At 42.3% G+C, this 15,706-nt stretch overlaps 1 protein-coding gene across 2 annotated transcripts in view; it reads left to right on the top strand.

The window, feature by feature from the left end:
* The first annotated feature begins 3,268 nt into the window (after positions 1-3,268).
* The window catches only part of LOC109895781 (sarcoplasmic/endoplasmic reticulum calcium ATPase 2), a 47,186-nt gene continuing 34,748 nt past the window's right edge, over positions 3,269-15,706 (top strand). For both annotated transcript variants that reach the window (XM_020489766.2, XM_020489765.2), the window contains exons 1-5: positions 3,269-3,781; positions 4,754-4,771; positions 4,875-4,957; positions 7,653-7,757; positions 9,365-9,503. In XM_020489766.2, coding sequence (XP_020345355.1) covers positions 3,664-3,781; positions 4,754-4,771; positions 4,875-4,957; positions 7,653-7,757; positions 9,365-9,503 — 463 coding nt within the window. In that variant the 5' untranslated portion in view covers positions 3,269-3,663. The remainder of the gene's footprint in view (positions 3,782-4,753; positions 4,772-4,874; positions 4,958-7,652; positions 7,758-9,364; positions 9,504-15,706) is intronic.

The raw sequence follows: 15,706 nt of genomic DNA, 5'->3' as shown, positions 1-15,706 counted from the left end.
CGTAAATTGTTGGTCCCATGTTTCATGAGCTGAAATATTTGTTGTATTTCTCTCCAATTTTGTGCATACATTTGTTTACATCCCTGTAAGTGAGAATTTCTCCTTTGCCAAGATAATCCATCCACCTGACAGGTGTGGCATATCAAGAAGCTGATTAAACAGCATGATCATTACACAGGTGCACCTTGTGCTGGGGAAAATAAAAGGCCACTCTAAAATGTGCAGTTTTGTCACACAACACAATGCCACAGATGTCTCAAGTTTTAAGGGAGCAAGCAATTGTTTTGCTGACAAGAGGAATGTCCACCAGAGCATTTGCAAGATAATTTAATTTTCATTTCTCTACCATAAGCCCCCTCCAACATCGTTTTAGAGAATTTGGCAGTATGTCCGACTGACCTCTCAACCATAGACCACCTGTTACGACTTCCCTTCCCGTTCGGGTGGCGCTCGGCGGTCGTCGTCGCCGGTCTACTAGCTGCCACTGATTATTTTCTCCCCCTCCTTATGTGTTTTTTGATTACACCTGTTTTGAGTTGGTTGTAATTAGTTGGGCTTTATTAGTCAGCCGGCCCGTCCGTTTCTTTGTGCGGGATTGATTATTGTAACCCTGGTGTTTGTTACAGACGAACGTGTTGGTGTATGTTTGTGTATAGTGCTGGACTGTTTTCGTTCCCCGTGTCTGGGGCATTTTGGTTTTGAGTACCCAGTGTTTAGTGGGGTGGCCGTGGTTCACCGTGTGTGCATTAAAATAGCATTATATTGAACTCTCTGTTTTCCCTGCACCTGACTTCATACTCACGACACCCAGTACGTTACACCACCTGTAACCACGCCAGCCCAGGAACCTCCACATCCGTCTTTTTCACCTGCGTGATCGTCTGAGACAAACTACCTGGACAGCTAATGAAACTATAGGTTTGCTCAACTGAAGAATTTCTGCACAAACTGCACAGCCATTGAAGAGGAGTGGGACAACATTCCACAGGCCACAATCAAAAGCCTGATCAACTCTATGTGAAGGAGATATCACACTGCATGAGGCAAATGGTGGTCACACCAGATACTGACTGGTTTTCTGATCCACGCCTCTACTTTTTTTTTTATGTATCTGTGACCAACAGATGCATATCTGTTTTCCCAGTCATGTGACATCCATAGATTAGGGGCTAATGCATGTATTTCAATTGAACTGTAACTCAGGAAAATCTTTGAAATTGTTGCGTTTTATATTTTTGTTAATTGTAGCTTTCTAGCATGCTGCGAACACCTGTTTTGAAAGTGTAGCTGAAGTGTAGTTTTGTTGGATGGATGCACCCATAGCAGTGTGGATCTGTGCAAAACTGCTACAGTAAGTGTATATTTTTTATTTGAAGGATTCTTTCTCGCTGATGAAAGAGAACATGTCCATATGTTTCGAAAGCTTTATTGCAAGCAATGATTATTGACGTTTCTAAATGTTAAAAAACAGCGTTGGGATTGTATTTTATATGAGGCAGTCATGTGCTAAGCTAATGGCTGAAAACTAGAGAGATGGCAGAATGGAGCCAAGAGTTTGAGAGAGCTAAGATGAGTTATTCTATTTGATAGACCAACATTGATCGTTTTCTTACAAGCCTTTCATTCTAATATAATAATAATAATATTCTAACATGTCATATTCTGGACCTTCAAAAGATGCACAGCAGCTGGCAGGGAAAAAACTCAGTTGGAAGAGTAAAAATATCCCATTCAATGGTGTTCCGTTGGAAGTTGTGGGCACAGAGACGTATACATGCCACCAGGGGAAAGACGTACAAACAAAAGCCAAAGAGAAATATGCTGCTGCAATGAACAAGGTGGCATTAAGTTCAAAGACAGATCACTGTCGTTTAAACCATACACTTTCACAACATTCATTTAATTTTAATAATGTTGAAGTACAAACTATGGAATGTTCCTCAATGAAATTGAAGATGGTACTTTAAACGAGTGTCCCAACTCAGTGATCACTAAAGATCCCATGGCACTTATTGCAAGAGTAGGTAATGATGAGTCCCGTTCTATGTGTTATCTGTATATTAATTTGTACTCCTATAATGTAATGCTGTGTATAAAAGTACCATGTATGTAAAGTGTATAAATTATGTATATTAAACAAAATTATGTTTAAAAAATGTATATATACTTTTGTCCTCAGAAGAGGGGGGTGGATGGGCTAGAAAAATAAATGCAAATAAAGAATAAGTTAATGTGGTGAGATTCCCCTTATACTATAAAGAGCTTTGTGTGTCTAGAAAAGTGCCATGTAAGTACAATAAATTATTATCATTACATGTTTTTGCCATATTCCATAGCTTGAAGACTATGACTTTGTACAGAGATGGAAACTGGCACAAAATACCAAAAAGGTGGCCTACAAGGCAATGTTAAGTTTAATAAATAATTGACTAGTTTTTTTTTTATTGAACCTTTATTTATCTAGGCAAGTCAGTTAAGAACAAATTCTTATTTACAATGGCGGCCTAACCCGGGCCAAACCCACGCCAGGCCAATTGTGCGCCACCCTTTGGGGCTCCCAATCATGGCCGGATGTGAAACAGCCTGGATTCGAACCAGGGACTGTAGTTACGCCTCTTGCACTGAGATCCACTCGGGTAAGTGCCTAGGTGCCAAATAAAGTAACAGGGTTGAAGTGTTCATCTTAAATCAGCCAATTTCAAACATTGACATTTCTGTGAACATTTCTGTGAAACCATGTACGTTTTACTTGTGGATTACTTATGGATTCTGAAAATAAAAATCTAAAATCAAGATGTACCAATTTGTTTGTCTACATGCCATTTAAAAAGAAATGCAGATGTTGGAGTGAACGTATTTTGGGTTAAGACAAGTAACTACGAGTAAGGGCAAACATCTTGATAAGCTTGCAAGATGAGTTTTTGAATAAAACATCAATTACCACTTTGCATTTAGAACGGTTGGTTTTAATATAGATAATAAATAACCAAATCTTTGATGAACCAAATCTAGATAAAATAAATGCGTCTCTCGTCTGCTTCTGCAAGACAGTCGGCACAATCGTCATCATACTCCCTCATCTGATTGGTCGTTTCCAACGAACTGTAAACCGGCATACGCGTCATCACACTCCCTCATATGATTGGTCGAGTATTCGAACCTTCTGACTTTGGCTGTCATCACATTCCCTCATCTGATTGGTCGAGTAGGCGGGCCTTCTGACTTTGTGGCTGTGGTAACTAATGACGACCCAGTGTTGAGGCACTTTCAACAAAATCAGATCAGCGCTACAGTTTGTTACCACTGAAGCTGTGAGCTGTGCCGGGAGAGGTGGATTTAGGTCAGCGCAAGGATTGGACCGGCTGATTGCAGCCCTTAACATTGGCGATTGCTGCACTCTTTTCCACCATTTTTGGGGAGATAAGAGGACACCCAAAGTAACATTTATTGAGGGAGGAAGAGTCATTTTTCGTTCCAATTAGCTCGTTTATCAGCCTAACAACTTACGGACAATTTCTTATTCGTATCATCGACATCTGGCCTTTCTGTGAATGCATATTTCACAGTTGGTAAACTGTATTACTGCTGAAAGGTTTTAATTTTAAAGAGACTGAGGCGGCTGAGTAAACAAAGTACAACTGACAAAGAAGCCCACCAACCACAATGGATAACGCTCACACAAAGAGTGTTGAAGAAGTTTATAGCCATTTCTCTGTCAACGAAAGTACTGGACTTGGTTTGGACCAGGTGAAACGTCAAAAGGAGAAATGGGGCTCGAACGGTATGTGAACCTCTACACCTTTACTAGTAGTACCGGTAGCTATTTAGCTAATGTTCACTATATGTCACTCATGAGGGAACATGATACCATGATTTAGTTCCACTGTTAGCTAAAGTTACCTAGGAGTTGGGGTAAATGTCAGCCCCATCACTCCGCTCCGTCATGGAATGAATTAATTTGGCTGATGTCATCGTAGACAACCTCGTGGGTTTCAATCTTGTACAAACTAGCTACAAAGTAGTCAGTTACATGGGGGAATTGTTATATTAGTGTAAGGGTATTTTAAACCAGGTATACAAGTATAGACCGCTGATGTGTGCCTTGGCATTCTGATGTGATGGCTAGCCTAGGACATTTGGGACAGCATAGCCGCTCGCCATGGGCATGGCACAGGCCTAGCTAGCTAACAGTTAATGATGCTAGTTAGCTAACGCAAGCCGGTTCATAGAATCCTGGGTTCTGTAGTTTTTCCTAGCTGTAAACACAAGAAACGAGGCTCGATTCCCGATTTAAGCTCATGAATGTGTCTACTGGATGACATAAAATAGATTGGGTGCGTCTGACACCATTCAAGGTGACCTCTGAGAACATGGGTTCAAAAAGTTACCTAATGTGTCACCACCATGAATTCAAACATTGATTGGGCAATATGCTTACCATCCACGACTTGCTACTGTTAATGACTCAGCCGAACACAAGACTGGGGTTTCACTCGGTGAATGCAATTAAATCAAAACCCTGTTTTTCCATGTTGCCTATAGCAAAGTTTTAGCTTTGCTAAATCTGAACCAGGACATATGGGGTTTAGTGGGAGTCATAGGGGGTCATTGGGAGTCAAATGGGGTGGAGATAAACAAATTGCAGTGCCATATGTTTGATTGTCAAAATTAACAGCATTAGCTACTAAAACATTACTAATGTAATGGTGTGTTCTCTTTTCCCTGTATGCACTTTGGATTGGCCCATCTCCAGAGTTACCTGCTGAAGAAGGTAATAACAATACATAATTAAAAAGATGTAACTTTTACAACAAACTATTGTGCTACAAATTCTTCTTGATTTGATGTATTTGTACATCTCTTTCATTCCACAGGGAAGTCTCTATGGGAGCTTGTTGTTGAACAATTTGAAGATTTACTTGTACGAATTCTTCTGCTGGCAGCTTGTATATCTTTTGTAAGTATATCGCTTAGACTCTAGTACTGCTGCTGCTTGCCATGGGCCTGGAATTTGTTCACAATCCTTTACAGTGACCGCTGTATTGAAGAGTATTGTGAATGTATTAGATTGTTTTGGTTTATTACATAGAGGTGACAACCCCCCCCCCCCCCCCCCCGGACATGCGGTGTTAAGTTGTCATAGAAACAAACTCTTAAATCATCTGCTTGCTGTTCAGAGTTGCTGATGAAAGCACACCAGGAGGAGTTGTCTGGCATGGAAAGGGAAAGTGTATGTTTGGCTTAGTGGCATGAGACGTGTGGACAGCAAGTGCAAATGTCTTCTGTTTGAATGCCTAGGCTGAGGTTACATTCACAGATCAGGCAGCCAAACAGCTGAGAAGGCTAGCTACACATTTGAGGAATGGTGATGACAGCATTGCTTGACTCGAGTTGCTATCACCATGTGTCTAACAAGACATTTGAGTCGTCTTTTACTCTCGCAGTGTAATCACTTCCTCTCCTCTGCCTCGTTATTTGGAGTAAGAAGCCTATCCACAAGCTAAATGGTTTGATAGAAATGTAACTGACAGCATACAGTGATCTAGCCTATTTTTCATTGTTCTGCAGTATTAGCAATGTACTGCTACATCAGTGTTTACTATTCATGTTTTTTGGTAGTGGACAGATGTTTTTGCACTGCAACGGTTTACAATGCAGTGTCAGATACTATGTACATTGACTTGAGGAGATGAGGTCCTTTTGAGGCCAGTATGGAGGTGTCAAGAGCTGTAATCTATAATCCCAGTGTGTGTCAGTCTGCTAGAGGAGCAGGTATGCAGTGCCCAGCCTTGCGATATGGTGATGTTGGTGGTTGCTGTCTGACGGGGACAGGGCACCACTCAAGACCAAATTTGGGCTCTGACCTTCAGTGGGAGGGCATTCCCCAGACGAATGCACCACCCCTTCTCCCATGCACCTCACTCCCATACTTTTGGTCGGTTGTCAGTTAAGTCAGATCCAAATGAGTGCGAGTAGTAGGCTAATGAAATAACAAGCGGGTGCAGCAGAATTTGTAGCAGAGTGTTCATGATGTGGCTTTGTCCCGTTCAAGTGAATTTGTGCAACACGTGTCGTGTGCTCTTATTCTCAGTAGATAACATGCAAATTAGTCTTGCTCCCAGAAGAGTGTTTTTATCTCCGGTTTGTGAGGGAGGAAGAGTGCAGAGTTGGAGAATGGCTATGTAAAGTGACCGATTACTGCAGCAGTAGTCCTGGTAACTGGTTTGTTTGAGGTGGTAAGGTGGCTGGCTGTTTGTTTCAACTGCTCATATTTGACATGCATTCTATGCATGATACTTATGGCTACGGAGGGCCATTGATTAATTTGTCCAAATGTACTGTTATGTGCTGACACTGAAATGACATACAGCAACACATCAAGACGATCTGTTATAAATTGTAGTCTAACTGTATTTTTGGTGTTCGGTTTAAGTTTTCGAATTTCAAATGTCTTATGTGCAAAATTGACCATAAATGATATAAAAACAGAGATTTCATTTGGAAATTAATTCAGCAATGTGTGTTTATAAAGAGTTGGCTATGTATTGCTCAGTACAGCAAACTCTAGTTAAATAATCACTCAAAATAAAATCACGGTGCTAGATTACGATGAGGTTTATGGTATTTGAAAGGTGCTACGCATAGGATTTGTTAGAATTTTTGCGTTGTAATTTCAGAAAATGTCCACAATATATCTGGCGCTAATAATGGAATGATGGTGTTTTCAGTGTTACATACCCACCAGTGTTGTGATTGGTTGTGATTTTCGCCTATTTAGGGCTCCTGCCTGAGCGACATCTGTCAAAAATGTTCTGACTTTGTGACTGTGTTATCTGATGAAAATGGTTGCAAAAAGTCTGGTTGCAAAAAGTCTACACTGTTTGCTCAATTTCTGTTTGTGAGACAACAGGCACTGACTAGTGTAGGGAATCATTGTACCATCTAAATCGTTGTGAAATATATTTTGAATAAGAACAAATACATTTTTTTTTACAGCTGTTTGAAGCTGGTGGACCAAAACCGGAAAAAAACTAGGTGACTTTCTGTTCCGGTCCACTAGCTTCAAACAGCTGTAAAACCGATATCTGACGGGAGAAATCAATAGGCTAATATCACAGCCAATCAAAACACTGGTGGGTAGGTAATACTGTGAAACACTATCATTCCGCTATTACTGCAGCTATATTATGGACATTTTCTGAAATTACAATTCAAAAATTCTGTGTTGCACCTTTAGCACATTGCTTTTGAACTTCGAAAATGTTGTTATAACATCTAAATAAATGTGTTGTATCCATCTTGTTTAAATGTGTTACTCTTGCACTGATATCCTGCTGTAAATCTTCCGATGTAACTTTTTGTATGTTTATCTTGTTGTTGTTTATGCAAAAAATGGAGCTCACTCAACAAAATGTACATTTCTATGCATTTCTACCACTGCTAAGTTAATCAGTCGTATCAGAATGCATACACATTCTCCGTGGACATTTAGTTTAACCTTATTTAACAACAGTTTTCTTAACATGATTATGATCGCTTAAATGCATAGTAGTAAGCGTAACCAGGGGGAGGGATGTTGTTAATTACTCCTGTGCTATCTCCTATGTGGAATCATGTCAGTAATGGATCATCGCTGTCTTGTTTACCTTTAGGTCTTGGCCTTGTTCGAGGATGGAGAAGAAACAATCACAGCCTTTGTGGAGCCTTTTGTAATCTTACTCATTCTTATAGCCAATGCCATTGTGGGTGTGTGGCAGGTGAGCAACTTGCATGACGTAATTTAGACATCTTTTATAGTATTTTGAATGTCGATGTTCAGTGTGGCGTGACAGTGACAGTATTCAGAAACTCTTGTTTTGGTGCAGGCTGTGGAAAGGAATATTTATTGTATGCAACTAGCTAGCGACTATAGGTAAAACCGCTACCATAAAGAGTTGTAGGTAGGAGAATCCACAAGTCTCATACATGCTGTTCATTGGCCACATGGCAGTTTTATGCTTTCCTTTTTTAAGGACTTGCTGTTCAATGGTAGATGAAAAATGGGGCAAGGGAGTAAGTGGGTCACTGACTACATTTGAGAAGGTTTAGGCGTGACCAAAGTGACAACGTCTCCTCTTGCTCAGACTTCACGTCTGTTGCTTTAATTATGTTTACACCCATGGTCTCTTAGCCATTCTCTAATGTTTGCAGTCTTTGCAAAGAGAAATTTGTCTGTAGCAACTACCAACACAAATTGGCTGGATGCTCCCTTAGGATTTATTCATTCAGTCTAAATTCCTGCATGAGTTTGTCCAGAACTAGGTTACATTTCCTCAGTCTGTTGGAGTTTAACATTCCATAGATGGTATGTTTGTGAGCAAATGGTCTTGAACATTTGAATCCAGTCCATAAAGAATTTATATGTAGTCAAAGAAGTGGATTGAATTGCCTATCATTTATTCCAAAGTTGGTAGTTGTCTCTTTTACTCTGTTTCGATGCCCATTTTCTTGCCAGACCTTTTGTCACGCTGGTTGACTTTGCTTGCACTGCCAGGCAGCCCCTAGGAGGAATGTCCAGTAAGCTAAGCCAGTGTATGCCATGGAGTAGACTTACTCAACAGGAAGTGATGCAACTGGCCATCCCTGCCCTGGTAGGCTCTCACTAACTGATATGTTGAAGTTGGCCTAGAAATGTGGACTTTAGAACTAAGCATTCTATTCACGGTGTGAAGGTTCTTATTTAGCTGCTGTTTTCATAAATTACTAGTATATGTGACTGACACAATGTTTACTACTTGCACTTCTGTTTTCTTAAGTTTATTCAGTTGCCATATGTAACTACTTCTTTTTTTGGCGACCTGACTAAATTCACATAGAAATTAGTTATCTGTTATTCTAATTGAAAGCAGGTATATGAAGCTGTCGATCTGTTCTATGTGTGCTATTTCTATGATTTGTGCCTTTAAATTAACCCACCTATGTCTGCCGAAAGATATTTCACAGTGTTTTAGATTGTACAATAATTAGGAAAACGATTCGAATTTTAGCAACCATGAAATGGCGGAGCGATATTGTACTAAAAAAAATAAATATGCAAAGGCAAATCGCCTGGTCCTTGTCATGTATTAAAGGCACAATCTCTAAGATCTCCTGCTGTCTTTGAATTCAAAACTGGTTATATTTCACCAGCCCCATCCATCAGTTAACAAAACAAAGTAGCATGGTTAGGCTGTTGAAGTTTGTGCCTTTTAAATGAACCCACATATCTGCAGTTTGCGGGATAATGAAAAAGTTAAATGGGCTTATTTGAATTGGCATCTATAATGTCGTCAGATCATCAAGTTCAAATATGTGAGCAAACGCTCAACATTTCTTATCTACACAGGAACGCAATGCTGAGGATGCCATTGAAGCCCTAAAAGAGTACGAGCCTGAGATGGGCAAGGTCTACCGCCAGGACAGGAAGACCGTTCAGAGGATCAAGGCCAAAGAAATTGTGCCAGGCGACATCGTAGAGGTTTCTGGTAAGGTAGCCCTGTCTTTCTCTGTGCTTTAGGATGCATTAAGCCTAGACTATTTCTGATCATTCAGTAAGTTTGCTTATGAATAAGAATTTAAGGTTTAATTAAAAACGGTTATTATTCTTTGTTAGAAAAATATTTCCCTTTAGTAGTTTAGCACTGTAGAAAAAAAGCACAGTCTTGATCTCTTTTTACGCAAAACAGCATTGTTTTTAGCCTTTGCTTTTTATGACTCCTCATTCAGGTAAATGCTATTTTTAAAAGGGCTCATGATTCCAGGCAAGGTCAGGCTGACGTTTTAGCAGTAAAAGCTCATTTCAATTCCCCTCTTCCCCTAGTCCCACTGCAGAGGTGACTCACCCTACAGGAGTGGTGTATTTTGGGATGTTTCTATTAACCCATTGTCCCAGATGACTAGGCACTAGTGCTGCTAAAGGCCTCTCGGATCATGTGCTCATGTTTCCTGGGGGTGCTTAACTCACCAGGGTGCACTGAACACACCACCTTGATGAGTCTTGCATGCGGTTCAAACGTAGCTAGAACATCCCCCTTGGAGCCGGTAAACTCAACCTTTGAGTGGCTTGTCTCCCGTTTTCTCAGTGCAGCTGGTAAAAGAGGCTGGTATGACTCACCCAAAGACAGTGACTCTAGCACTTTAGCGAAGAGTGAGACGTCTCTGGTTTTGAGAGGAATGCGTCCTGGGCAGCACCTGGCTGCAGTGCAGCGTGGGATGGACGTATTTAATTGATGTGGAGTTGAATGCTGGAGTCCTTGAAGGGCTAACGTTATCATGATACTTCGTTTAACCCTAAGCCGTTGAGGTGATGCTGTGTTTTTTTGCGGAAAGTGGTGGGTTTATTTTAAGCCTGGATAGCCTGTCTAGATTATAAAATCATGGTGTATTTATAGCAGGCAGTGACAGTAGTGAAGATGGCCGGTGTCTGGTGCCCACCCCACCCACCCCCTCTCTGGGGAACATTGTTGCAGTGTGGGACAGTTTTCGGCAGGGCTCCAAAGTCACCTTGAGAAGGGCACCGTCAACACTGCGTGCATTTGCTGCTCGCAAATTTCTATTAAACCAATTGTGTTAGTTAGTGATGGAAAATTAGGTTCGGGGGATGTAATAGATGTAATAGTATGGTTATCTAAGTGGGACCTGGAAGTCTTAGTGGGTATTCTGTATATTTCTGCCTTTATTTGATGCACATGAATTTTTGTCAAAGACTGGTCCTGCTTTGTGAATTCCAGCCTCTGTGCCTCCTATGATTGTTTAGTGTGGGCATGATTGGTTGTGTGCTCTATGTTCACCCAGGAAAATGGCTAACATCCTTGCTCGGAAAGCAGACTTCCAGAGAGTGGCTGGTAAAGCAGATATTGTCAGAGTGATGCGTTGTGCATGCTGTCAGGTGGAGATGGAGAAGCTCACCTAAAAGAGGGCATATGGGTCAAATCTGCAGAGACCTTTTTATATTGGTTTCTGTGATGTTTGTTTCTGAATAATGTTTTTTGCCCAAAGTTCCAGTGTGACCCCCCCCCTGCCAGCAGGAGGGCTGGTTGTGACGCAGATGCCAGCTCACTGCTGAGGCAGAGGACGCAGGCTGCAGTGACTGGCTGAGCTGTGAGCAGAATACTAAACGGGCCATCTCTGGCCCTGCCTGTCTGACAGCCTCTCGCTCTGCTCCACTCCGAGCCCATTTCTCCTTCCCAGCTCCTGTAAGCCCTCTGGAGGTAGACACAGTTGGCGCTCTCCTTCTCAACTCTCATAAGCCCACATGGGACATCCACAGTCTAGAGATGGCGCTTTACTCTCTGCAGATGTGTTTACTGTCCGGAAGATTATAGCCCAGTGTTGCTTTTCATTACTGTTTTGATTGTAGCTAATGCATTTCTCAGTACATCCTCTGGCTGGGCTGGCTGTCCTCCTGCTGTATCTGTGTACTGTAGTTCATCCTTGACCATCCCAAGCTGTCTGACCCAGCACTGTCAATACAGGGATGCTGTGCTGAGGTTTGCTGTCACTGCTGTTCTTACTAAACTAATCTGCAGCTATGTGATGTCAGCTTTCCTTGACTGCTGTTCCAGGCTGGGTTCCAGCTCCTTTGACTTGGCTGTGCGAATGAATGTTTTAATTGAACTCATCGGTGGGAGCTGCCCATTCTACATGGTCACCTCACTCAAAATGTTTGTTTTTTAGGTGTCTTAAACCATTATTTGGTCAAACAGTAAAATACATTATTCTCATGATTCCTGCCTGTACATGTTTCGCTGGGTCCTGCTGCGATGTCGAACGAGTCACTCGCTTTCCTTTCCCGGAGAAAAAGTGTCCTGATTGTTTAATTAGATTAAACAAACCGATATCTTGTCAGAGTTATAATTTTATTTCTCAACTCTCCATTTTGAGCTTAATAGCAACTATTTTACAACCAAGATACAGTCTATTCAGAAATTATTCAGACCCCTTGACTTTTTCCACATTTTATTACGTTACAGCCTTACTCTAAAATAGATGTAATAGTTGACAAAACAGAAACAGTTCAAAATGTTATGTATAATTTCTTTTTGGGGAAATATCACATTTACAGAAGTATTCAGACCCTTTACTCAGTACTTTGTTGAAGCACCTTTGGCAGCGAATACAGCCTTGAGTCTGAGCACGGCCGGATGTCTCTCTCACCCTCCCGTAGCGCCCAAGTCTTTGCAATCGCAAAAACATCTCTCCTCACATCAACCCTCACTACTTTGACGTGCGAGTCTGTGTTTTATATGCTGACCTCACACCTCAACAAGCTTCTGATTTGGTCAGTGTCAATACTCCTGGCCACCATTGATTGGCAGATGTGTGAAGCAGATACGTGTGCCCACAGAACAGTTTTTCGAGGTCAAGGAAATGAGCGAAACATCCACACTTGCTCAGCCATCCACGTAGCGTAAAGAGCTGCTCGTCTGATTATTCAACTGGGTACATTTTCACGCTGGGAGAAATGTTAAAGTATGACGTCACAATCTGAGAGATTAGGAAGAATCTTCTTCACGCTGGGGAGATTTTTACATGACGCCACCAGGGAAAATGTTGGTCTGATGAGCTGCGCCCTCTAGCCTGTCCCTCACAGCACCGTGGTTGACTCCTGCTACGAGATTCACTTATCTCTCTACCCATAGTCACTCTTAATTTATCCCAGAACTTCAGGGAAATTAAAGAGATGGTTCTCTTCTCCCTGAATAGCTCAACATTGGCCATAAATGCAACGGCCGTTGCATCAGCATAATGTGGTCTGTAGCCAGAGGTGTTGCATTTCTGCAGGAATCTGGGGGTTCTGGTCCCTGGCTGGTGCATGTTGATAGGGGCCAGTCAGTGTTGGGTTGGGTGAAGGATGAGGGGGGAGGGGGGAGGATTGCTCAGCTGTTCCTATTGTTTGGACAGCAAGATGACCTTGTATGGAAGTCGGTGGTAGATGGTGCTCCCACTCCTCCAAGCCTAATGCGCAGACACTACCCATCAGCACCCTCCATGGCCTGGGATTCCAGACACCCAGCATGGCATGTGGCATTTTGTGAGGGCCTGGCCAGCGTTTGCTATCACTGTGGGGTCTTTTGGTGAGTGTCGGGTCAGCAGGAGGCACAATGTTTGGCTGGGTTTTGGATGAATGAGGCGGAGGGAATTGTATGTACTTGAGAAGAGAGCCGTTTGCAGTAAATAACCTGCTGTTCATTTAGCCTATATTGTTGTTCAACATTATCAATTCATTTAGACATTTCAGTGTCAATAAAGATTAAGGGTACCAACCAACAGTTAAGCTACAATTTTCGGCATGTTTGCATTGCCCTTGCGTTTGAGTTTTGAACTGCACTGTGGCAGCTAACCTTGAGGCATGTCCTGAATTGACTGCTGGGAATCTGCGTTATGCTGTCTGGTTAATAGAAGTCACGGTAAAATGGTCTGGAGAGGCTGTTAAGAGGAGCCAGAGATTGACCTTCACACCAGGGGAAAGTGACGGGAACATGAATACCCTTCGGAGCTTCCTCTTTTACCGTGGTCAGACAGTAGCCTGGTCCACAGCTTCTCATGACCACATGTGGAACGGTGCATTACAAGACTGCTGTGTAGCGAGGGAAGGTAGCATGAGTCATCAACACTCCCCTTTCATTAGGCTAGGTATAGGGATTAGCAGGCAGACGTTTTAAAGGTAGACTCAGCGAAATGACGTTGCCACGAGCAGCACCGCAGATATTGAGCTGAGCGAGATGCAACACTTCACTCTGTCACACACAGTATCTGTGCATGTGCAGGGGTTCGCTTCACGCTGTTCACAACGTGGGAGCCACGGGAACAAAACAGCAGAGGTGGAGCCTCGCGCTTCAATGCTCTTAGTTGTTGCGGAAATTGACCCACTATGCTGTTTACTTTCTGCGTCTACGTCATATCGCTAAGTCTACCTTTTAATTACAACCTTTTCATGGTGTCGATGGCAATACTAAGTAATGAGATAGGGAAAGAACCATCCAGAGGTGTTCTTTAACTAATCATTTAAAAGTCTGAGATGCTACAGGGCATTCGGGAAAGTATTCAGACCCTTTGACTTTTTCCACATTTTGTTATCGAACACCCTTATTCTAAAATGGATTAAAAACAAAAAGCCCTCAACAATCTACACACAATACCCCATAATGACAAATGAAAACAGGTTTTTAGAAAAGTTTGCAAATGTATAAAAAATAAAAACAGATACCTTATTTACATAAGTATTCAGACCCTTTGCAATGAGACTCGAAATTGAGCTCAGGTGCATCCTGTTTGCATTGATCATCCTTGAGATGTTTCTACAACTTGATTGGAGTCCACTTGTGGTAAATTAAATTGATTGGACATGATTTGGAAAGGTACAAACCTGTCTATATAAGGTCCCACAGCAAAAACCAAGCCCTGAGGGCAAAGGAATTGTCTGTAGAGCTCCGAGACAGGATTGTGTCGAGGCACAGATCTGGGGAAGGGTACCAAAAAAATGTCTGCAGCATTGAAGGTACCCAAAACCCGAGACCTCCGTAATTCTTAAATGGAAGAAGTTTGGAACCACCAAGACTCTTCCTAGAGCTGGCCGCCCGGCCAAATTGAGCAATCAGGGGAGAAGGGCCTTGGTCAGGGAGGTGACCAAGAACCCGATGGTCACTCTGACAGAGCTCCAGAGTTCCTCTATGGATATGGGAGAACCTCCCAGAAGGACAACCATCTCTGCAGCACTCCACCAATCAGGCCTTTATGGTAGAGTGGCCAGACGGAAGCCACTCCTCAGTAAGAGGCACATGACAGCCACCTTGGAGTTGCCAAAAGGCACCTAAAGGACTCTGACCATGAGAAACAAGATTCTCTGGTCTGATGAAACCAGTATTGAACTCTGGTCTCAATGCCAAGCGTCAGATCTGGAGGAAACCTGGCACCATCCTATGGTGAAGCATGGTGGTGACAGCATCATGCTGTGGGGATATTTTTCAGAGGCAGGGACTCGTAGACTTGTCAGGATTGAGGGAAAGAGGAATGTAGCAAAGTACAGAGAGCTCCTTGATGAAAAACTTCTCCAGAGCGCTCAGGACCTCAGACTGGGGTGAAGGTTCACCTTCCAATAGGACAATGACCTAAGCACACAGCCAAGACAACACAGGAGTGGCTTCGGGACAAGTCTCTGAATATCCTTGACTGGCCCGGACTTGAACCCGATTGAACATCTCTGGAGAGACCTGTAAATGGCTATGCTCCCCATCCAACCAAACAGAGCTTGAGAGGATCTGCAGAGAAGATTGGGAGAAACTCCCCAAATACAGGTGTGCCAAGCTTGTAGTGCTTCAACAAAGTATTGCATAAAGGGTCTGAATTCTTATGCAAATGTAATAAACTGGTTTTGTCATTCTGGGATATTGTGTGTAAATTGATGAGAGGGGGGCGGACTATTCAATTTTAGAATAATGCTGTAACATAACAAAATGTGTCAAGGGGTCTGAATACATTCCGATTGCACTGAACAGTTGAAGTCAGAAGTTAACATACACCTTAGCCAACTACATTTAAACTCAGTTTTTCACAATTCCTGACCTTCAATCCTAGTTAAAATTCCCTATCTTAGGTCAGTTAGGATCACCACTTTATTTTAAGAATGTGAATAGTCAGAATAATAGTAGAGAGTGATTTATTTCAGCCTTTATTTCTTTCATCACAT

Source organism: Oncorhynchus kisutch, linkage group LG8 (genome assembly GCF_002021735.2).
Source record: "Oncorhynchus kisutch isolate 150728-3 linkage group LG8, Okis_V2, whole genome shotgun sequence".
In the NCBI taxonomy this organism is placed as follows: Eukaryota; Metazoa; Chordata; class Actinopteri; order Salmoniformes; family Salmonidae; genus Oncorhynchus; species Oncorhynchus kisutch.
Note: the sequence above shows the minus strand (reverse complement) of the source record. Positions and strands in the feature narration are given on the sequence as shown.